The sequence below is a fragment of the Mandrillus leucophaeus genome, unplaced genomic scaffold, assembly GCF_000951045.1.
Source record: "Mandrillus leucophaeus isolate KB7577 unplaced genomic scaffold, Mleu.le_1.0 Scaffold171, whole genome shotgun sequence".
NCBI lineage: Eukaryota > Metazoa > Chordata > Mammalia > Primates > Cercopithecidae > Mandrillus > Mandrillus leucophaeus.
Genome location: NW_012101710.1, coordinates 1,004,353 through 1,028,403, shown reverse-complemented (window position 1 = coordinate 1,028,403; position 24,051 = coordinate 1,004,353). Strand labels below are relative to the sequence as shown.

At 43.7% G+C, this 24,051-nt stretch overlaps 1 protein-coding gene across 1 annotated transcript in view; it reads left to right on the top strand.

The window, feature by feature from the left end:
• SDK1 (sidekick cell adhesion molecule 1) overlaps positions 1-24,051 on the top strand; it is a 707,360-nt gene that overhangs the window by 461,378 nt on the left and 221,931 nt on the right. The window contains exons 18-20 of the mRNA XM_011976935.1: positions 5,937-6,052; positions 7,975-8,167; positions 22,133-22,231. Of these exons, the coding sequence (XP_011832325.1) occupies positions 5,937-6,052; positions 7,975-8,167; positions 22,133-22,231 (408 nt within the window). The remainder of the gene's footprint in view (positions 1-5,936; positions 6,053-7,974; positions 8,168-22,132; positions 22,232-24,051) is intronic.

Genomic DNA, 24,051 nt, shown 5'->3' with positions numbered 1-24,051 from the left:
GGACCCAGGTAGAGTGAGTGTCACAGCCAGGGCTCTGGGGTAGAGTGAGTGTGAGAGCTCGTGATTTGAGGTAGCCCACATAATGAGAAGCGAGGGGAAAATGCCTTGGTAAATGGGTGAATTCAGTTAGGAGTTTGTTTTTCTGTAACCATGGTGTGCCCCGCAGAGGCACTGCCTCCAGGATACTGGACCAGAACTTGGTGTGAGGATTGTGCTGCAGCCAATCAAAGGTACAGAGGTCCTCTTGAATCTGCAGGAGACAGCTACTTATTTAAATTATGCAAATTTTTTTCTTGCATATGATCCTTGTAGCCTTATTTTAGAGAATTTAACAACATTTGATATTTGGTATTCTGGCATTCCAGAGTCAGTAATTGGGCTTCGTGAAACCCCGGAGCTAAACCTACCGAGAATGAGATGCCTTCCTCAACCCCACAGGTTGTGGGTTCTAAGAGAAAACGTCATAACAAATGTTGGTCTTTTCCCAGTAGCTCCTGATGTTTATTCTTTCTTTTCCCTTTTCTTCCTTTTTCTCCTTTCTCTTCTTTTGTTTTCTTTTCTTTCTTTCAGCAGAGATTGTTCTAGTCATCTATTGCTGCCTGACTGACTATCCCAAAACTTGGAGATTAAAAGCAACACCTGTTTATATGTCATGATTTTGCGGGTCAGGAGTTGGAGCAGGGCTTGGATATGTGACTGTCTGTGCCTCTCATTCAGTTGGGAAGATGGTTTCGTGCACATGTTGGCGCCGTGACTAGGAAGGCGGGAAGGCTGGCTCCCTGGGCTGTCCACTGGGGCAGCTGCCCCTGGCCTCACCAGCCTGCAGCCTCAGGATCCCTACACTCCTATGGCTGCTCAGGGCTCCCAGCAAACAGCAGAAGCTGCTGGTTTCTTAGGACCTGGGTCATATTATATTGGTCAAGCAGTCTCAGAGCCTACATTGAAGGGTTTCAGACACAGACAACACACCTTCATGGGAAAAGTATCAAAGAATATGCAGCATTTTGCTTTGCTTTATTTTTTTAGGAACAGGGCCTTACTCTGTTGCTTGGAGTGCAGTGGCAGGATCATAGCTCACCATAACCTCAAACTCCTGGGCTTAAACCATCCTCCCACCTCAGCCTCCCAAGTAGCTAGGACTACAGGTGCACGCCACCATGCCTGGCTGATTTTTTACTTTTGTAGAGACAGAGTCTCACCCTGTTGCCCAGGCTGGTCTCAAACTCCTGGTCTCAAGCGATCCTCCCACACCAGACTCCCAAAGTGTAGGGATTACAGGCATCAGTCACCATGCCCTGCCTGCAGCATGTTTGAAAAGTGAAATTTATTGTGGTTTCATAATTTACATACAGTAAAACTCACCCTTTCTAGTGTACAGTTATATATACATTTTCACAAACATCTTTAGCCCATATTCACCAGCATAATGGAGATATGACTATTTCTATCACCTCCCTCAAAAGTCTTTGTGCTTTTATATTCACCCCTTTACCCCTGCCCCAGCGCTTGGCAAACACTGCTGTTTTCTCTTCTTCTATCTTTGCCTAGTTCAGAACGTCATATAAATACAGCGTGCAGTGTGCAGTCTTCGGAATCTGGCTTCCTTCCCTTAGTGTCATGCATTTGAGATTCACCTGTGTTCATGTGTATGAGTATTTTGTCGTCTTCTGCTACTGAGCAGCGTCCCATTCCATGGACACACTACAGTTTGTTTCCTATCCATTAGTTTAAAAACATTTAGGATGTTTGCAATTTGGGGTGATTATTAAAGCTGCTATGAATATCACATTTAGTTAGTTAGTTAGTTAGTTAGTTAGTTAGTTAGTTAGTTAGAGACAGGGTCTCACTCCATTGCCCAGGCTGGAGTGCAGTGGTGTAATCACAGCTCAGTGCAGCCTCAACCTCCTGAGCTCTAGTGATCCCCCCACCTCAGCCTCCCAAGTAGCTGGGACTATAGGTGTGCACCGTCACGCCCAGCAACTTTTTTCATTTTTATTTTTTTGTAGAGATGGGGTCTCGCTATGTTACCCAGACTGGTTTCAACCTCCTGGGCTCAAGCGATCCTCCCACCTCGGCCTCCCAATATGCTGGGATTACAAGTGTGAGTCACTATGCCCCGCTTCATATAGATTTTTTATGTGAACTTTTACATCTCTTGTGCACAGTTACCCAGGGGCAGGATTGTCGGGTCATATGGCTCGCACATGCTTAACTTCGTAAGAAACCACCAAACGGTCCCACCAGGTGGCCGTGCCACGGGCATCCTCATCTCATACCACAAGGGTCTCGGGCGCTCCACATCTTCACCAACACGGGTTGTTACTGCTGTCGGTTTGTGTTGTTTGAGTCCTTCGAACAGGGGTCCAGGGCATCCCATCACGGTCAATGGGATGGTGAGACTCTCTTCGCTCACAGATTTCCTGTCGTTCTTTTGGCTTTGGTGAAGTAACTATTCTTTTTGTGCACATTTTTGGTTTTCTTATAGTTGAATTTTGAAAATTCTTTATATTTTCTGAATAGTAAGTTTTTGTTCTTTTCCTTTTTTTTTTTTTAAGAGACAAAGTCTTACTTGGTTGCTCACTGCAGCCTCACACTCCTGGGCTCAAGGGATCCTCCTGCCTCAGCCTCCCGAGTAGCAGGGACTATAGGCACACACTATCACACCCAGCTAATTTTTTTTTTAATTTTGTAATTCTTTGTCTCACTGTGTTGCCCAGGCTGGCCTCAAGCGATCCTCCTGTCTCAACCTCCCGAAGTTCTAGCATTCCAGCTATGAGCCATGAGCCACAACTCCCGGCCTGGATAAACATGCTTTATTGGATATCTGTCTTACACTTATTGTCTTCTAGTCTGTGGCCTGTCTTTTCATGTTCTTAACAGATGTCTATCATGAAGTCAGTTTTATTTCTTTTTCTTTTATGGATTATGTCCTTGGTATTGTATCTCAGAAATGTTTGCCTAACCAGGTGTCACAACTATTTTTCCTAAAGTATTATAATTATAGGTTTACCTTTATGCCTCTGATCCATTTTGAGTTAGGTTTTATAAATGGTATGAGGTATAGATCCAGGTTTTGTCTTATTTTGTGAATGAATATCTAATATTTCCAGAACCATTTGTTGAAATCACTGTCTTTTCTTTGTGCTTTTGTTGAAAACCAGTGATACATGTGTAATTTCTTGCCTGTCTTCTCTGTCACTGATCAATATGTCCACCCCTTCTCCAGTAACACACCTTGTTTTAATTACTATTGATTTCTAGTTTTGAAATCATACAGTAAAGGTTGTCCAATTTTTTTTCAGACTTGCTTTGACTATTCTTACCTTGTTTTTCCATATAAATTTTAGAATCACCTTTTCAATGTCTAAGAAATATCTAGCTGTGGTTTTTTTTTTTTTTTTTTTTTTTTTTTTTTTTTTGAGACCGGGTCTTGCTCTGTCACCCAGGCTGGAGTGCGGTGTAGCTGTGATTTTGATTGGGATTGCATTCACTATATTGATCAGTTGGGGGAGAATTGACCTCTTCACTGCGTTTTCTTCCTATGGATTCATGTGATATGATTCTCTATTGACTTAGTATTTAGTTTCCTTCGTGTTTTGTAGTTTTCAGTGCACAGATATTGCACATCGTTTGTTAAACATATCTATTTTATGTTTTTAGAGCTGAAATAAGATATTAGCTATAGGCGTTTTATAGGTGCCCTTTTTAAAATTTAGAATGTTCCTTTAAATTCCTGCTTTGCTGAGAGGGTTTTTTTTTCATTTTTAAAACATCACAATTGGTTATTAAATTTTGCCAAATGCTTTTCCTAAATCTATTAAGATGTTCATATGTTTTTCTTCTTTATTCTGTTGATGTGATGAATTACTTCGATTGCTATTCACATCTTGAGCCAGTCTTGCATGTATAAGATACACCTCACTTGATCAGGCCAGATTATGACTGTTATATATTGTCGAATTTTATTTTCTAATTATTTTCTTGAGGATTTTTTGAACTTGAGTTCATGAGGGATATTGGTCTATCGTTTTCCTTCAGTGGCTTTTTCTGATTTTGGTTTCAGGGTAGAGCTTTAGAATTGGTTTAATTTATTCCTCAAATGCTTGGTGGAATTCACCCACGAAATACACGTAGTTCTCGCCTTTGTTCCTCTGGGTGCTATGTGTCTGCAGCTCCCAAAGCTTCCGTCCTCTCTCGTAGCCCACGTTCAGCCTTCAGCCATTCACTGAGGATTTGGGGTGAATTTCAGAATTTCCATTGTCTCCTCCTCCCGCGCTCTGTGACGGGTGAGTGGGACCCATCCTGACCCCTCGGAGAGGCCCATCTCTCCTTGCGTTTCCGACCACTTGGCTGGTATGCAACCTAAGCTGTCTTATGGACTCAGGAAAAGTGATTGTTCTGTACTTTGTTCAGCTTTTCTTGTTCTTAGGTGAATGTGACGTTCTTTCCAATGCTTAGCATCCCAGGCACAGCAAGCCCTGTGTCCATTTTTAACCCACGCATTTTACAGGATGGCAAGTAGGGCAGTTTCCCGGTGACTTAGAGAGGGGGCTGAGGGGCATCACGCCATTGCCAGCAGCGGATGGGGACAGAGGGCCCTCCTAGATGCCTGGGAAGAGAAGACTTGAGGGGCTTGGCCAAGTGTATGTTTGTCTCATTTCTGCCTGAGACAGGCTTTTGGGGAAGGAAGCCGAGAAGAGTGTAGCGATTTTCACCAGGACCGCATGGGATCCCATGTGTTCTGGCCAAGAAGACCCTTGTTTTTGTTTCTCTGCTTGGATCCATAGGATCCGTTAGGCTTCTATGCCTCACTTTTAGAACAAGCACCTGAAGAGCCAGGACTTTCCTTCCACCCAGTAGAAGCCTTGATGGTGCAGCCAAAGGCTTGGCCCCTCTCTGCAGGCCAGCGGGGTTCCCATCCTGAAGATGCTAGCCAGGCCCACTGCCCTTTCTGAAAGGCCTTCAGTTCCCCCGTTGCCTTCTGTATGCGTGATTAGCTGCGCTGCTGGGCATGGTAGGAAATCCCAGAGAGACCCGTGCACTGTCAGCACCCTGCTTCCCCCCGCCTCTCATCCAGCCGTGCTCCCTGTGCAGCCATCCTCACCAGCCTCCTTGGCAACACTTTGCCTTTTCCCACGGCTCTCCCAGTGGAGAGTGCCCTTCTCAAGACCTTACCCCTCACAGGCCACCCTTCCTCCCAAACACAGTCCAGATGAGGCCCTCCAGCCCTCCCAGGCCAGAGGCAGGGACCTGCCCTCCACCAGTTTACTGCTCTGCAGAGCATCTGCCTCTTACAGTTACACAAGTGTGTCCACTAGCATGCCTCGAAGGCAGTCATTTGGCGGGTATATAATTGGGTTCAGTAGCTGTTCTGTAAAAGAGAGAAACCATGGATAATCAAAAAATGATTGTCCCCATTGACAGACAAAAAGAAATATCGCCTCCAACAGTGTATATGGGAGGAAGGTGATGATTTTATTTGCTTGTTTTTTTTGTTTGTTTGTTTATTTTTGGGGTTTTTTTCCATGTAAGGAACAATTCAGCTTGAAACATAGTGGTATATATTGAGGAAGGATTTCTAGATGAAACCTTGCCTTGATCTCAAATATCTGTTCATTGAAACAGAAATTAGAGAAAGCTTTGCTTGCATCCGCCTTGGAACCACAGGAAAGGCTCACCTGTGGAATGAGAGGATGGTCTAGTCCACTTTTCTGCCTCTGCCTTGAAGAATTCTGCAAGAGAAAATGAAAAATAGCCCAATTCTCTTTCTTGGTAATGCCACTGTAAGCTTCCCAAAACATTCATCACACTTCCTTAGTCTCAGTGCAGTAATTGCCTGTGAGCGTGATGGCAGCTAAGGGTTTCCTTTCCGTCTCTCCTCCCCATGGTGCCTCCTGCCATTTGTTCTGCTGTTGTCAATGACCGCCCTGCCACAGTGCCCACTGCGCCCCCGCAGAACGTGCAGACGGAAGCTGTGAACTCCACCACCATTCAGTTCCTGTGGAACCCTCCACCTCAGCAGTTTATCAACGGCATCAACCAGGGATACAAGGTACGTGGCCTGGGTTCAGGGCCTGTGGGCACCTGTCGTTGTCTGGAGCCACAATGTGACGCAGCTGGAGGCGGCCCCTCCTGTGCCTCAAGAGCCGGTTGCGTCAAGATACAGGGCGTCTTGACCTTGGTGAGACCACCATTTATTCCAGAGTCTTGGCATCAGCTCTGCAGGTTCAGAAATTCAAATTCCTAGTTATCAAGAGGATGGTTCAAACATCAGTGAGCAATTTCTTATGAGAAAGGCCATTCATTTTTAAATGGCGGGTGGGAGACCTGTCTCAGTGAGTAGAATCAACATTTGCACAAACCACTTCTTCCCAGAAGGAGGTCCTCTCAGGAGAACACAGGCCCGGAGCAAAGGGGACAGCATGAGTGATATTTCCATGGAGAAAGGATATTTTTCTCTCCCCGCTTTCTACTTCAGGGAGAGTTCTATCTAAAGAACTGAGACCAGTTGATTCCAGCTACCCGCCCGGACTGAATTAGACACATAGACAAATTTCCACCATCCGACTTCTTGTGTCTTTAGCTACCAGAGTATGTTAACTTCACTGCTGTACCAGGATACACCGTCCCAAAGCACAGCTGATCTTCCCTTTCAGATCAGCTTCTCCTGATTGGATTTGGGAGCCCGCCTTGATTTTAGCTGCAACGGATCCTCTAATCGTCTTTAATAGCCAGTAGACAGGGGAAGCTCTTCACACTGAAGGGATTCCATCTAGTTTGCCTCAATACCTGGTAATTTCACATTCAGAGGGTGAGTTTCCTCAGATACAAGGTTCATTTTTCCCCGCCCCCATTTGGATTCAACTTGCTAAAACACTGATTTGTCTGCCAGAAAGGCAGAAGTAGCTGGAAATTTACCCTGTCTTTTGTTTATCCTCGGAAGTATCCAAAGACAGAAGCTTTTGTGAAAGAAAATCGTATCAATCAAGCAAGATGCTTTTGCCTTCTTGGCCTCTCCTGTCGAGTCTCATTGGTGAGGCCGCGGTGTTCATTTGATGACTTCGTTGTCAGTTTGATCTGCGTAAATACGCTTTGCGTCCGGCAGCATGTCAACTTTCAGACCCAGTTAGTCCTAGCAATGTTTGGTGCCTAAGGAATTAAAACTCACACACATACGTAATGCTGCCAAAACATGAACACAACTTTCCTTAGGATGTGGATATAGACTGTATTTCTTTAAAATTGTAACCAGTCTCCTAAAATCCTTTTCACGAAACTAGTGTGATATAAATTATAAATAATTAAGGTTATTCCTGTTGAATCATGGATGTCTTTTTTGAGACAAAGTAGGTGCTTTCTAGAAAAATATTTATGTTTGTTTCATTGCACTGTTTCAGCTGAATTAACTGATGGTTTCATCTTTACTGTTAAAGATGTTATTCTTTACTGTTAAAATATATGTATATTATATGGTATATATCATATATACTATATAGTATATATTATATATAGTAGACATAAGCTATATAGTATATATTATATATGTATATAATATACTACATATGTTATATATAACATGTATATATAGTATATACCATATATGTATATGTTACAGATGTGTATATGTATATATGTAATATATATTATACATTTTTTTAACCTTCTTAAGTGAAGAGAGGGTGAAGATTTGAGGGGGCGTGTCCATTCCAATATGAGTTAAGTAGTTATTTTATTTACATATACAAGTATAAAATACATGTAAATACACATGCTTGTATACAGAAACCTGTAAAATATATTTTTATCTCAACTTTTTTGAAGTGTGATTATAAGATGTAGGATTTATGGACTTTCTTAATTATGACTTTACATTTTAAAAGACGTATTCATTGCAAAATAAAATTCTGCTGCAGACATGAGTGTGGAGAAGCACCATTGAAAACAGGCTGTCTTTTTCACCCTGTTCCATCTCAGCTTCTGGCATGGCCGGCAGATGCCCCCGAGGCTGTCACTGTGGTCACTATTGCCCCAGATTTCCACGGAGTCCACCACGGACACATAACGAACCTGAAGAAGTTTACCGCCTACTTCACTTCCGTTCTGTGCTTCACCACCCCTGGGGACGGGCCTTCAAGCACACCTCAGCTTGTCTGGACTCATGAAGACAGTGAGTATTCATTCTGCGTGTCTCTTAAGTCAGTCGTCAAAGAGGTGTGCACCGCTGCGACTTCCAGAATCAGGCAAGGGCAGAGGTGGATCACGAAGAAGCCCCAGATTTTTAGAGTGCTTGCAATCGGCTCACCTAGGGAGATCAGGCATCAGTACTGATAATGCCTGGCAGAGTATGGCACGTGGACTGTGGAGGGTGGCCTTGGCTCAAGGAAGGAGCTCTGGGGACAGGGGGTGTAGAATCAGGTTCCAGCTGTGTGGCCACACCTTTGGTCGTGCTGAACTCGCTCTTCATCTAGACTTCAATTTCTAATTCCCTCACCTCCTTGCATGATTCCCCTGATGCCTCCCAGCGTGTTCTTTCCTGACCCTCGCTCCCAGGGTCCTTTTCCCTACGCCTCTCTAAGCTCTGTGAGTTTGCATTATCTCCATCTGGTCAGTTCAAACCCATTCCTTCTCTGCTCACAGGCCAGCTGATGCATCTGGAAAACATTAGCTAATGAAGTTACCCCGAGAAAATAATCACAGATGCACACAAAGATTTATATACAAGGCAACTCGTTACAGTTATTCGTAGTTGGAAAAAATGTGAAAAGCATTCAGATGTTCCAGATGGGGAGGACTGGAAAAAAGTATAGAATGACAATATAAGAAATATTTTGTAGTTGTTGAAAAAGCAACACTCTGAAGATCAAAAATTGTGCGCAAAAATGGTCATAACATTGTGAAATAGTAGTATACAAAACTATGAGATCCAAATTTTATTAAAATACACTGTATGAAATATGAACAGATAAAAGACCTTGGAAGAAATATGTCACACAAATTTAAGACTTGTTATCCCTATGTGGTATGATTATGAGTAGTTTTCGCGTATTTCTTTGTATTTTTCTGCATTTTCTAATTTATACCACGAGTCTGTACTCCCTTTATAATGAAAGTTAAAACTAGGATAATTAGGGCCATGCGCGGTGGCTCACGCCTGTAATCCCAGCACCTGGGGAGACTGAGGCGGGTGAAACACAAGGTTAGGAGTTCAAGACCAGCCTGGCCAACATGGTGAAACTCCGTCTCTATGAAAAACTCAAAAATTAGCTGGGCGTAGTGGCGGGCGCCTGTAATCCCAGCTACTCAGGAGGCTTGAGGCAGGAGAATCACTTGAACCCGGGAGGCAGAGGTTGCAGTGAGCCGAGATCATGCTACTGCACTCCAGCCTGGGTGACAGAGTGAGACTCTGTCTCAACAACACCAACCACAAAAAACACTAGGAAAATTATTTTTTTAAGTCACCCAGGGCTGCTGCTTGTCTCTTCCCCAGAGCTGGATGGGCTCAGCCTTCTGAACTTGGCTCTACAGGAATTCAGTGGTCGCCAGCTCCACCCCGTGCTGCTCCCGTTTTTGGACTCCCAGCCTTACTGCACTCCCAGTGGGTGATATTTCCAGAGGCCAAGGCCACCAGGATGGATCCCTTGCCTTCCCGCTTCACCCACCATTTCCAGGTCCTTACCCTTGCCTCTCTCCCCTTTCCTCTCAAACGATGCAGTCGGGCCTCTCTAAGGGTGCTCCGTCATCCTGTTCCCTTCTTCCCCTGTCCCTATTCATGGCGCCATGATCCTTTCCCTCCTCCCACAGATATGTTCAGGTCTCCCTCGCTCAAAATCGGCAGCTTCCTGACAGTGCTGCCCCTGGAGCTGCCGGGATGGCTCCCCACTCCCTTTCAGTCTAACCATTGCGCTGACCTCGAATGCCTTAAGTTCTCCTTGACCCTTGGCAGCCTAGCTTTCTCCTTGCCATTCTCCTGGAACGATCTTGCCATTGATTCAAGGTATATGTCAAATGAGTGACACGGGAGGAACAGAACAGATTTCTTGACCCTCTGAGACCAACAGCCCCTCCTCGCCAATAAAAGATAAAATGAAAAGCAACATGCTGCTGTGAATTGATCCCAGAAGTTCTTCCCATACTCTGCCTTTGCTCTGCTCTCCTCTTTTGTTTAACTGATTTTTGTTTGTTTGTTTTGTTTGTTTTTGTTTTTGTTTTTTTTGAGACAAAGTCTTGCTCTGTCGCCCAGGCTGGAGTGCAGTGCTTCATTCTTGGCTCACTGCAACCTCCGCCTCCAGGGTTCAAGCAATTCTCCTGCCTCAGCCTCCCAAGTAGCTGGGACTACAGGCGCCGGCCACCACATCTGGCTAACTTTTTTGTATTTTTAATAGAGATGGGGTTTCACCATGTTGGCCAGGTTGCTCTCAAACTCCTGACCTCAAGTGATCCGCCTGCCTCGGCCTCCCAAAGTGCTGGGATTACAGGCATGAGCCACCACACTCAGCCATGTTTAACTGAGATTTTTATTGACAGCATCACCGATTCACATGCAATTATATGAAACAGTATTGAGACCATGTACATTTAGCCCAGTTTCTGCCAAGCTGACATTTGCAAAACTATAGTATTGCATCACGTCCAGAATATTGACACTGATGATACAATTCACAGATCTGATTTGGGTTTCTCCAGTTTTGTTTTTTCTCTTTTGTGCGTATGTGTGGGTTTAGTCCTGTCCAGTTTGTCACATGTGTAGGTTTGTGTATCTACCACGATAATCAAGATCTTGAACGTTTCCAAGGCCGCAAAAATCATCTGGGTTCCTTATAGCCACACCTACCTTCCTGCAGCTCTTCCTTTCTAACCTGTATGCCTTTCATTTCCTTTTGTTGCATGCTTTGCAGTGTCTAGGATTTCTAGTGCTATGCTGAATAAAAGTGATGAGACCAGACATCCTTGCCTGCTTCTCACCTGAGAGGGAAAACACTCAGTAGTTCACTGTTAAGGATGATTTTTTTATCAAATTGAAGTTATTCCTCACTATTACTAATTGGTTGAGAGTTTTTGACATGGATAAATCTTACTTCTGTTCACGTGCTCTTACTGCATCATTTGACAAGATCATCTGGTTTTTCTTCTTAGCTTGTTGATACGTTAGATTATATTGACTGATTTGCAAATGTCAAACCAGCTTTGTGTACTTAAATTCCACTTGGTCACGGTTTATAATTCTTTTCGTATGCTGTTGGATTCACTTTGCTAGTACTTGGTGGAGGACTTTTGCATGTAAGTTCATGAGAGATATTAATCTGTAGTTGTCTTTTTGTGTGTGTTATCTTTGTCTGGTGTTGGTATCAGAGTCATATGGTCTCATAATATATGTTTGGAAGTATTCCCACTTCTTCTGTGTTCTAGAAGGGATTGTGTAAAATTGGTGTCAATTTCTCTTTAAGTGTTTGGTAGAATTTTTCAGGGAAACTCTCTGGGACTGAGGACTTCTTTTTAGGAAGATTTGTAATATTATAGGGCTGGGCATGGTGGCTTACGCCCATAATCCCAGCACTTTGGGAGGCCAAGGCAGGCAGATCACGAGGTCAGGAGATTGAGACCATCCTGGCTAACACAGTGAAACCCCATCTCTACTAAAAAATACAAAAAATGAGCCAGGTGTGGGGGCAGGCACCTGTAATCCCAGCTTGGGAGGCTGAGGCAGGAGAATGGCATGAACCTGGGAGACGGAGCTTGCAGTGAGCCAAGATCACGCCACTGCACTCCACCCTGGGTGACAGAGTGAGACTCCGTCTCAAAAAAAAAAAAAAAAATCCATTTATAAATGATTTTAGGACTATCCAGGTTGTCTGTTTCACCTTGGCTGAGTTTTGGGAGTTGGTGGTTTTCAAGGAATTGATCTGCTAAGAGTTCAGATTTGTGAGTATGAAAATGTTTGCAGTACCACCTTCTTAATGACTACAGGATCTGTAGTGATGTCCTGTTTTTTATTCCTGATATTGATGATTAGCATCTTCTGGCTTTTTCATGTTCTCATTCTTACTGGAGGTTCATCAATTTTATTGCTTGGTTTTTTTTGTTTTTGTTTTTGTTTTTTTTTGTTGTTGTTGTTTTGCTGTTGTTGTTGTTTTTGTTTTTTGTTTTTTAAGAACCAGCCTCTTGTTCCAGGTCTCCTCTTCTTCATGGTCATCTTCATTTTCAACTTTATTGATTTCTGCTCTTTATTATTTCCTTCCTCTGCTTGCTTTGAGTGTATTTTGCTCTCCCTTTTCTACTTTCTTGAGGTAGCCATGTTGGTTATTGGTTGAAGGCCTTTCCTCGTTTCCAGTGTGAACGTTTAGTGCTGTACATTTCTGCCTCCATGCTGCTTTAGCTGCATCCCACATGTTTTGACACTCTGTGCTTTCATTTTCATCCAGTTCTCTGTATTTTTATTTCCTTTGAGATACTCTCTGTGACCCATGAATTAGTTGGAAGTGTGCTATTCAGTTTCCATGTGTTTGGAGATTCTATTGTCTTTCTGCTATTGATAATCTAATTTGATTCCATTATGATCAGAGAACACACTTCATATAATTTTGGTTATTTTATATTTGTTGAAGTTTGTTTAGTGGCCCAGGATATGGTCGATGTTGATGAATGTTCAGTGAATGATTTTTTTAAAATGTCTATTTCTGCTTTTCAATTGTAAATTTTATGTCTCATCAGAGAAAACTGGAAATAATCTCAATTTTTTTTTTTAGAATTTTCTAACTGAATCATTTTTTGATAGGCAGGGAGCCTGTTTATCCTATTTAGCATAATAGCACGTCTTTGTAAAGGTCAAATATCACATTAAAAGACTGAAGGTAGGCTTGAAGTCAGCTCTGTGGGGTGCAGCTTTTAAAAGGAAAGTTTGGAGCCTGGAATGAGAGGGGCTTCAGGGGCCACCTGACCACAGGCACCTGGTACTGACCTCCTTCATAAAGAAGAACCAGAACAGCAAGTAGGTAACCACACTTCAAACAGATCCAAGAGAGAAGCTGGAATTCAATAGAGAAGTGACAGGAAGCACCTATGGCAAGGAGGGAGGTGAGGCGTGGCAGCTCTTCCCGGACTGGGATCAGCTGGGAACCCAGAGAAGTTCCCCACTGTGGGAAAAGGGAAAGCGAGAGACCCCCGTGGTCCACATTCCCACCACAGACTCCTGCAATCCGAGCCACAGGAAAGCCCCTCAAAACTCACAGCCCCAAGACTCACGTAGGGAGACTCACAGGGAGACTGTGTGATGTCCTGCTCCAGAGAGGGAGCCCACACTGTGCCCCACACGCCCCAGCCCTTACCAGCTACTGTGCAGTGCTGCTCAGACAGCCCAGCCCCACCAGACCATTCTGCCCTGGGTCCCGATAGACCATTCCGCTCTGGGTCCCGACAGCCTCTGCATCTCCATATCCTGCAGGCCCACTGACACCCCCCACCCACAGCCACCACCACTGCTGGCTGCTGCCACCAGAGGCAAAGCACAAGCCATTGGCAGTGATCCCCAGTGGTGGGGCTCCTGGGCATTTTCACTCACCTTGAGGACTGACTTCGCTTCCAAGCACTCTGAGGTCAGACTCTCCCACCCACAGCTGCCACCTGGGTCTGAAGCACACCTCCACAGGAGCAGGGCCACAGTGCAGTCACTGCCACCCCTACCAGGAGCCTGGGGATCACCCCACCCCTGCTGACCACAGCCAGCAACTGCACACACCACCAGGGGTCCTGAGGACAGGCCCGCTCAGCTTCCTCTACCTTCCCGAGTATGAGCAACACCATCCAGGGCCCTGGGTTCACCCTGCGCTGTCCACCACTATCAGCACCTAAGCACTCCTCCTGGGGACCTGAGGACGGGCCCACCCAACCTGCTGTACCATCACAGGTGGCACCCACTCCTACACACCACCCCTGGGCCTGGGGACTGGCCTGCTCAGCCTGTCACAGCCACCGGCAATACCAGTGCAGACTGCTAAGGAGCCAGGGGGTTATCCCACCACTGCTACTGTCACCGCCAACAGCATGCCTGCTATCCAGGGTCCTGAGAACCCACCCACCTGCTTGGCCCCCTGCAGCCATTGCCAGCACCTGAGCAACCCATCTAGAATACCAAGAATGAGCCTGTCTGGACCACCCTTGGACCTAAGGACAGGCACACTCAGCCCACTGCTGCCACCACTGGGGCCCAAGGATTGGCCCACCTGGTGTCCCTGTCCCCAGCAAAATTTCACCAGAGCCTCTACTAACAACCACACCCTAAGCCGCTGAGGAAATCACACACATCACTGATGGTGTTTACAGCCAAATAAATTATATGGAGACTACACTACTGCTTCATCCAGAATCAAAGCCAAAGTGCCCTACCCAATCAACACCATAGATACATCTTCAGGAAAAAGCCCTCCTTTATGAAAGCAAATCCAAAAAATTAGAAGAAGCAACTGTTACACCAGATGTGCAGATATCAACATAAGGACACAAGAAATGTGAAAATGCAAGGAAGTATAACGCTTCCAAAGGAACACAGTAATTCTTCAGCAACAGATTCCAATGAAAAAGAAATTATGAAATACCAAAAAAATTCAAAATAGTGATATTAAGGAATGTCAGATGAAAGAGACACAGATAAATAATACAAAATAATCCAAAAATCAATTCAATACATGAATGAGAAATTTATCAAAGAGATAAATATAAAAAAAAGAACCAAACAGACATCCAGGAACTAATTACTTCATTGACTGAAATTTAAAAATACAATAGTGAGATTCAGCAGTAGACTAGATGAGACAGCAGAAGGAATTCCAGAATTTAAAGATGAAAAAAGACTGTGATATATGAGTCACTATAAAGCAATGAGTGTTTGAATTTTTGATGTCCCAGAAGGTGAAAAGAAAACCAAAGGGATAGAAACCTGATTTAACAAAATAATGGCTGAAAACTTCCCCAGTCTAGCAAGAGATTTAGACATGCAGATACAGGAGGCTCAGAGATCCACAAATAAATAGATACAATTCAGAAAGGTCTTCTCCGTGGCACAATAGAGTCAAATTATCAAAAGTTAAAGACAGAATTCCAAAAACACCAAAAGAAAAACATCTAGTCACTTATAAGAGAACCCCCATCAGACTAACAGTGGATTTATCAGCAGAAACCTTACTTGCCAAGAGAAAATGGAATGATATATTCAAAGTACTGGGGAAAAAAATAACTTGTCAGCCAAGAGTACTATACACATAAAAGTTATCCTTCGTAAATGAAAGAGAAATAAAGTATTTCCTAGATAAGTAAAAGCTGAGGGAATGCATCTCCACTGGACTGGCCCTACAAGAAATGCTTAATGAATTCCCACAGCTGAAGTGAAAGAACAATATCTACCAACATGAAAATGTACAAAAGTATAAAACCCATTGGTAGAGCAAACACACAAATAAGGAAGAGAAAGGACCCAAATGTTACCACTACAGAAAACCACCAAACCTCAAAAATAAACAATAAGAGAGAAAGAAGGCAACAAAGGATATATAAACCAACCAGAAATCAATCAATGACTAGAATAAGCCCTGACATATCAATAATAACCTTGAATTTAAATGGATTAAAGTATCCAAAAAGATAGACTGGCCGAATGGATAAAAACAAACAAACCATGACCCAGCTATATGCTGTGTACAAGAAACTGAACTCACTCGTAAAGACACATGTAGACTGAAAGTAAAGAGATGGAAAAAGATATTTTGTGCAAACAGAAACCAAAAGTGAACAGGATTAGCCACACTTAGATAAAATACTTTAAGTAAAAAACAGTAAAAAGAGACAAAGAAGGTTATTGTGTAGTGATAAAGTTATCAATTCAGCAAGAGGATATAACAATTCTAAACATATATGGACCCAACACTGGAGCACTCAGATATATAAAGCAAATATTATTAGATCTACAGGGAGAGACAACAATGCAGTAATAGTTGGGGACTTTAACATCCCCCTCTCAGCATTAGACAGGTCATCTTGACAGAAAAATAACAAAGAAACATTGGATTTAAACTGCACTTTAGACTAAATGGGCCTAACAGACATTTACAGAACATTTCATCTAATAGCTACAGAATGCACATTCTTTTCATGGAACACTCTCCAAGATAGACTATATATTAGGACATAAAACAAATCTCAACAACTTCTAAAAGACTGAAATTATATCAATGTCTTCTTAGACCACAATGGAATACAACTAGAAATCAATAATGAGGAACTTTGCAATCTGTACAAATACATGGAAATTAAACAACATGCTCCTGAATGACCTTTGGGTCAAGGAAGAAATTAAGGAGGAAATTTAAAAATTTCTTGAAACAAATGAAAATTGAAGTACAACATACAAAAACCTATGGGATATAGCAGAAGTGGTGCTAAGAGCCTACAATAAATGCCTACATCAGAAAAAAGTAGAAAGATTTCAAACAATCTAGTGATACACCTCAAGGAACTAGAAAATCAAGGACAAAGCAAACCCAAAATTAGTAGAAGGAAAGAAATAATAAAGATCAGAGCAGAACTAAATGAAACAAAGACTTAAAAACAATACAAATGATTAAACAAAACTGGGTTTTAGGGAAGGTAAACAAAATCAATAAACTGCTAGCTGGACTTAAGAAGAATCAAAGACAAATTACCTAAGTAAACAAAATCAGAAATGCAAAAGGAGACATTATAACTGATACCACAGAAATACAAAATATCATTTGAGACTCTTACAACTATACACTAACAAATTGGAAAACCTAGGAGAAATGGATAAATTCCTGAACACATACAACCTACCAAGATTGAATCAGAAAGAAACATAAAATCTGAACAGACTAATAATGGGTAATGAGATTGAATCAGTAATGTCTCCCAACAAAGAAAAACCCAGGGCCAAATGGTTTCACTGACAAATTCTGCCAAACTTTCAAGGAAGAACTAATACCAATTCTCCTCAAACTATTCCAAAAAATTAAAGAAGAGGAAATTCTTTCTAACTCATTTTATGAGGCCAGTGTTACCCAGATACCAAAACCAGACAAGGACATAACAACAAAAAATCTACAGTCCATTATCCCTGATAAACATAGATGCAAAAGTCCTCAACAAAAATACTAGCAAACTGAATCTTAACAGCACATCAGAAAGATAATACACCATGCTCATGTGAGATTTTTCCCAGGGATGCAAGGATGGTTCAACATACACATATCCATAAATGTGATACATCACTCCAACAGAATAAAGGACAAAAACCATGTGATCATCTCAACAGCTGCATAAAAAGCATTTAATAAAATTCAACATCCCTTTATAGTAAAAACTTTCAACAAACTAGGCATAGAAGGAACATACCTCAATATGATAAAGTCTATATGTGAAAAACCCACAGCTAACATCACACTGAATGGGGAAAAGCTGAAATCCTTTCCTCTGATAACTGGAACAAGACAAAGATGCCCACTTTCATCACACCTATTTGTAGTACTGGAGGTCCTAGCCACAGCAGTCAGGCAAAAGAAAGGAATAAAAGGCATCTAAATTGGAAAAGAGGAAGTCAGATTGTTCTCTTTGCAGATGACATGATCTTATATCTAGACCAACCTAGACTCCACCAAAAAACTCCTATATCTGATAAATAATTCAGTAAGGTTGCAGGATACAAAAGCAACATACAAAAATCAGTAGCATTTCTATACACCAATAATGAACTAGCTGAGAAAGAAATCAAGAAGTTGATTCCATTTACAATAGCTATAAAAGAAAAACATATCTAGGAATTAATTTAACCAAGGAGGTGAAAGATCTCTACAAAGAAAAATACAAAACATTGATGAAATAAACTAAAGAAGACACAAATAAATGGAAAGACATCCCATGCTCATGAATCAGAAGAATTAACAGTATTAAAGTAACCATACTCCCCAAATGAATCTAATGACTCAGTGCAATCTCTATCAAAATACCAGTATCATTTTTTACAGAAATAGCAAAACAAAAACAAAAACAAATACAAAACCTAAAATTCTTGTGGAACCCAAAAAGAGCCCAAATAGCCAAAGCAATCCATAGCAAAAATAACAAAACTGGAGGCATCACACTACCTGTCTTTGAAATATATGACAAGTCTATAATAACCAAAACAGCATGGTATTGGCATTAACAAAAGACACATAGACCAACAGAACAGAATAGACCCAGAAATATATCCACATATTTACAACCAACTGATTTTTGATAAAGATGCCAGGACACCCTCTTCAGTAATTGGTGCTAGGAAAATTTTGGATATCCATATGCAGAAGATTGAAACTAGACTCTTAACTCTGACCATTTAAAAAAATTAAGATGGATTAAGACTTAAATGTAACACTTGAAACTATAAAACTACTAAAATAAAACACAGGGAACACTTCAGGACATTAGTGTAGGCAAAGATTTTATGCCTAAGATCTCAAAAGCACAGGCAACAAAACCAAAAATAGACAAATGGGACTATATCGAACTAAAAAACTGTACAGCAAAGGAAACAGTCAACAGAGTGAAGAGACAGCCTGTTGAATGGGAGAAAATATTTGCAAACTATTCATCTGGTAAGGGATTAATATCTAAAATATACAAAGAACTCAGCTCAACAGTTTTAAAAAATCCCATTTAAAAAGTGGGTAAGGGACATGAATAAACATTTATCAAAAGCAGACATACAAATGGTCAGTGTGTCTACGGAAAAATGCCCAGTATCACTAATCATCAAGGAAATGCTAATCAAAACCACAATGAGATATCATTTTATCCCAGTCAGAATCGCTAGAATTAAAAAGACCCAAAAAAATGCTGGCAATCATGTGGAGAACAGGGAACTCTGATACATTGTTGGTGATGATGTAAATTAGTACAGCCACAATGGAAAACAGTATAATTTTTCAAAAAACTAAAAATAGAACCACCCTATGAGCCAGCAATCCCATTATTGGATGTTTATCCATAGGAAAGGAGTCAGTGCATCAAAGGATACCCAGATCCCATGCTTACTGCAGCACCATTCACAGTAGCCAAGATATGGAATCAGCCCAAGCATCCATCAGTGGACCAGTGGATAAAATGTGGTATATATACACAGTGGAATACTATTCAGCCACAAGAAAGAATGAAATCCTGTCATTTTCAGCAACATGGAGGGAACTGGAGGGTATTACATCAGTGCCCTCAGAAAAACAAATATCACCAATTCTCACTCATAAGTAGTAGCTTAAAAGGCCAATCTCATGGAGATAAGAGAGTAGAATGAAAGATACTAGAGGCTGGGAGGGGTGTGTCGGTGGAGCAGGGTGGTGGGGAAGAAACAGAGGTTAGTCGATGGGTATAAACATTCAGTTAAATAGAAGGAGTAAGTTCCAATGCTCAATATCTCAGTAGGGTGACTACAGCTATGTGTACAATTATTATGTATCAATAAAAAAGAAAATAAAGAAAGCTTTGGACTCTTGGGTGCTGGAGAAACGGCCTGTTTCTCTCTGGCTGATGGTGCTGTCATTAGTTCCACACCCAGCAGGCCTTCTTTCCCAAAGCCCCAAGGAAATGAGAATTTGTTGGGGGAGGGTGGCAGTAAAGAGGAAATAGAATCTAAATTTTAAGCTGAGACATCACCAGCTGGTTCCAGCAGAGCTAGAGGACAGCATCTTTGGGCAGGAATCCAGGAAGCAGAAACACTGAGAATATAAAAGGAGCAAAAAGCTTTCTTTCCTTCTCCATCGATTGAAAAAAAAGAACAAGTCAGTTCAAAAATCCGTCAGAATGTCTTTCTGGAGGCTCACAATTGTGGGAGGATGAGATGGTCTTGACAGCCATTCTATTTTACCGTCTTCCACACTGGAAAAGTGAAATTTGTCAGAGCGTTTGAGCTTATCCGTGAAAAGTCTTTTCAAAGTTTCACCCAGATGATTGGGGTTTTTTTTGTTTTTTTTTTTTTGTTTTGTTTTGTTTTGTTTTTTGAGGCTGTTACCATTTTTAAAAAATTACTACTCGTGTTAGAAGGCTTTGTCCAAGTACCAACTGAGTTCTCGGTATGGAATTCACCCTAAAAATCTAATGTTTGTGCAAATGAGGCTGGCAGTAGCCAGAACAGGGACTTTGCAGGGGTGAGGCTTCTCCGTAGGAATCCTGGATACTCTTTCAGGACAACTGACACCCTTGACTTCATGCTCTCCTATTTTAAGCTGAAAGACTTGCATTTTTTATTACTAAGAAGACCTGCGTGTGGCGCCATCCAGCACGTTCACTAGGGAAGTTGTATGGTGCAGAGCTTTCAGCAGGAACCAGTGTTCCCTGCCTGGCATGGAGGGTGTACTCAACTGATACATGCAGAAACGGACAGAGTTCTCATCTCTTCTCCATTCTTCTTTTCCTCCCCTGTCCCGAGTTCTGCCTTCGAACTGCCCTTTCCTCCTGCGCTTTTCTCCTCCCTGGCTTTGTCGCTTATGTTTCTCCTGAACGGGTATCTGGAGGGGTAAGCATGGGGGCATTGTCCGAGAGGAGGTGGGGCTCTGAACGGCAGGTGGGGAAGCAGAGCCAACCTGGGCAGCTGTGTTTGTGTTTGCTGCCCGGAGCAGTGGACGGAGGGGCACTTTCAGGCACCACACAGGTGCCTGGCTTAGGGAATGGGAGTGCACCATCTCTCTTCCCCTCATCCCTTCCCTCCACTTGATCGTAAGACGCCAGCACCTGCAAAAGCATTTCCTTTCCACCTGCTCCTCATGCCCTGCACAGCAGCTATGGCTATAGAGGGACCATGGCAGGCTAGGGGCACATGGCAGGGCTTGGGAGTAACGGCATCTGGGAGAACATTACCGTCATGACATCCACCTATCTCCTCCAGATGGGCAGGCATCCTCTCCTCCCTCCCCATCACCACGCAGTGTGGGCTGACCCTGATGGGACCGATGGGACCTGCTGTGGGAGCAGTAAAACACTCTTAACCTAGGTGAGCTGGTGCAAGAGATGTGGGTCAGAACCGCCGAATGCACCTGCTGTCCGGCCAGCAGCAACTTGCTCTGGGCCCTGCTGTCCCTGAGTTGCAGGCAGGGGTCCATCTGCATATGGGGCAGAGTTCTGTGCCTGTGGCCACACATCCTCAAGCAGTTTGCTTTGCTGAGCTTCACGTGCATCTTGGATTTTTAACTCACGTTTTAGACTATCAGGTCTTTTCTATGGGGTGGCATCCTCTGATCCTAGGAATGACTTTATGTTCTGATGAGAAGTTCATCATCATGACAGCGACTGATGACCATGGAGCATTTTCACGGTGCCCGGGACATCCTCGTGTTTTCATGTTTTATTACATTTTCTTCTCACAATGGTCTCGCCGAGTTATTTTTACTTTCCCCGTTTCACAGATGAACAGACTAAGGTGTTGAGAGTGTAATTGCATAGCCAGCAAAGCAGCTCAACCAGGTCTGACACCCAGCTTGGACTCCAGCCTTCAAGCGTAACTCTGCGGCTCTGCCTGCGTGTGTTAGCAAGGGGGGCGCAGGGCAGAGGAGCTCCTGGGAAAGGAATTTGTTTTTGCTGGGACTTTATCAGGCCACTGCCTTGCCCCTCTGGAATCCTTCAGGACCCTGAGTGGGGTTTGGAACCTGGAGTTCTGGACCAGGTTGGCAGGTGAGCCTGCCCCTGGGCCCAGGGTCTTGTTCTGACTTGCAGAAGGTTCCAGATGGCCCCCACACAAGCCAGACACGGGGCTGCATGCACCATGGAGGAACTCAGAGGAGGCAGTTGCTCTTGAGGACCCAGCCAGCCTGGTTGTTCTAATCAGATGAGATCAAGGAGAAAGAGAATGATTTGTATATAAATCTCCTGCCGCCAGTAGCTTCAGTGCCCTGTGTGGCTGGGATGAAGCTGGAGAAAATAATGTATGCGATGATAGCCAGGATGCCTTGAACACCCTCCTTCCTTCTGCATTCCACTGAAGTCTCCTGCAGGGTTTTGCAGCCCCAGCTCACCACTTTCCTTCCATAGTTAGAACCTTCCCCACACATCTGATCAAAAGAAAATTTGGGCTATTGTGTTAACAGATGACTTTGCTTTTAATTGGTAGAACCAGGAGCTGTGGGACATCTGAGTTTCACGGAGATTCTGGACACATCTCTCAAGGTCAGCTGGCAGGAGCCCCTGGAGAAAAATGGCATCATTACAGGTAAGTAGCCCTGTCTTCCAAGAAAGGAAAAGATAAGTTTGTCCTCGCAAAAAGAAGTGGATATGACTTCAAACCAAACTGCTGACAGCATGGACCCGTGCCCATGGCCTTCTCGAGAGGAACTGAAATGTCTTCCTGGCCGTGTGGCAGAGTCCCGGCACTGGGACTGCTCCAGTGAGAGCCAGCCTGGTCTGGGGGCCTTTCACCGTGTGGGCAGCAGCTGTAGTTTGAGATCTATTCTCACGTCCAGAGTCTCTGACCAATGAGTCAGTCATGTTATGACATATTTGTTCACATGGTATGTGTCTCACTTAATTCTCATAGCAGCATGGTAAGGTCGATATCGATATTATGACCATTTTACAGATGAGGAAACTGAGGCCCCGAGAGGGTGGGTGACCTTTCCTTCATTCAGCAGACGGCACTGAGTGCTCCTGTGTGCAGCCAGCCCTCTCAGACACAGCCAGGCGGCGTGACTATGAGGCTCACATGCCCTGTGTCTCAGCCCTCGTCCCACAGCTGTGAGCCGCAAGGCCAGGATGAGATCTGGATCTTCTGACTCCAGATCCCATGTTCTGTCCCTTCCCCACCCTGCCCTCCAGTGAGAGCCCTGAGGAGACTGTGAGGCAGGTACTTCGGAGGAGGTTCTGAGCTGTGGGAGGGGCGGAGGCTGAGCCTTAAAGGCGCCTGAGCAGTGAAATCTCTTCTCCTGGTTTGAGGGGTCTCTGTGGGAGACAGCTCACCTTTTTAGGGTTTTTAATGATTGTAGGTATGTATGTATGTATGTACTGAGGCAGAGTCTCACTCTGTCGCCCAGACTGGAGTGCAGTGGCATGATCTCCGCTCACTGCAACCTCCGCCTCCTGGGTTCAAGCAGTTTTCCTGCCTCAGCCTCCCAAGTAGCTTGGATTACAGGTGTGCGCCATCATACCTGGCTAATTTTTGTATTTTTAGTAGAAATAGGGTTTTGTCATGTCGGCCAAGCTGGTCTTGAACTCCAGACCTCAAGTGATCCACCTGCCTCGGCCTCCCAAAGTGCTGGGATTACAGGTCTGAAAAACCTTTTAGGTTAAAGCTTAATTTAAATCTTAGTTCAAAAAAAAATTCTTGGTTTGACAAAAACAGCATAGGCTTTAGCCTCAAATGAGGTTGGGCAGGGCCCCCCATTCCACTATTTTAGTCAACATAAGAGCCTCAGCAGACCTCTGGGGTCCTCAGTTCCAACTGGAGCTGTCAGGAGAATGAATTGAGAGAAGCTGTGTCAGCTGCCCACTGCCTGGCCCAGAGCAGCTCAACCTCCAACAGGCATCTTTTTTTCTTTTTCTTTTTTTTTTTTTTCTAAATATTACTGAAGATTTCTAGCAAGCCACTTAATCTTCTTCTTGGTCAGTCATATATGGGACTCTTCTACGTGAGCCCCCTCTGGGGGCTTTGCCTGTGGCATCTCACGTCCCGGCAGGGGCTCCTTCGTGGGTATTTTGCAGCCGCGCCCCGAGGTTGAGTGAGTTGCCCATCCTGACGCGAGCGGTCAGTTGGGAGCTGAGCTGCATCTCCACTCCATGGTGGCAGCGTTCTCAGCTGGCCGCGGGAGCTGTGGAATTCAAGTGCCTGATTGTTCTGTGAAGCAAGCTCACGTTCTCTGGGTGGGTCCTAGAAGCCTGTGCTGGGACTGTGCTGCCCAGAGACCAAGAGCCTCAGGTGGTCTGTCCCTGCTGTCGGGCCACAGCGTTGGGAGCTGTTTCTTCTCTGCTCTGGCGTCCGGGATGACAATGGCAATGATGACCCTGACCACTTCCCCTGTGCTTGGCACCTTAACCTTG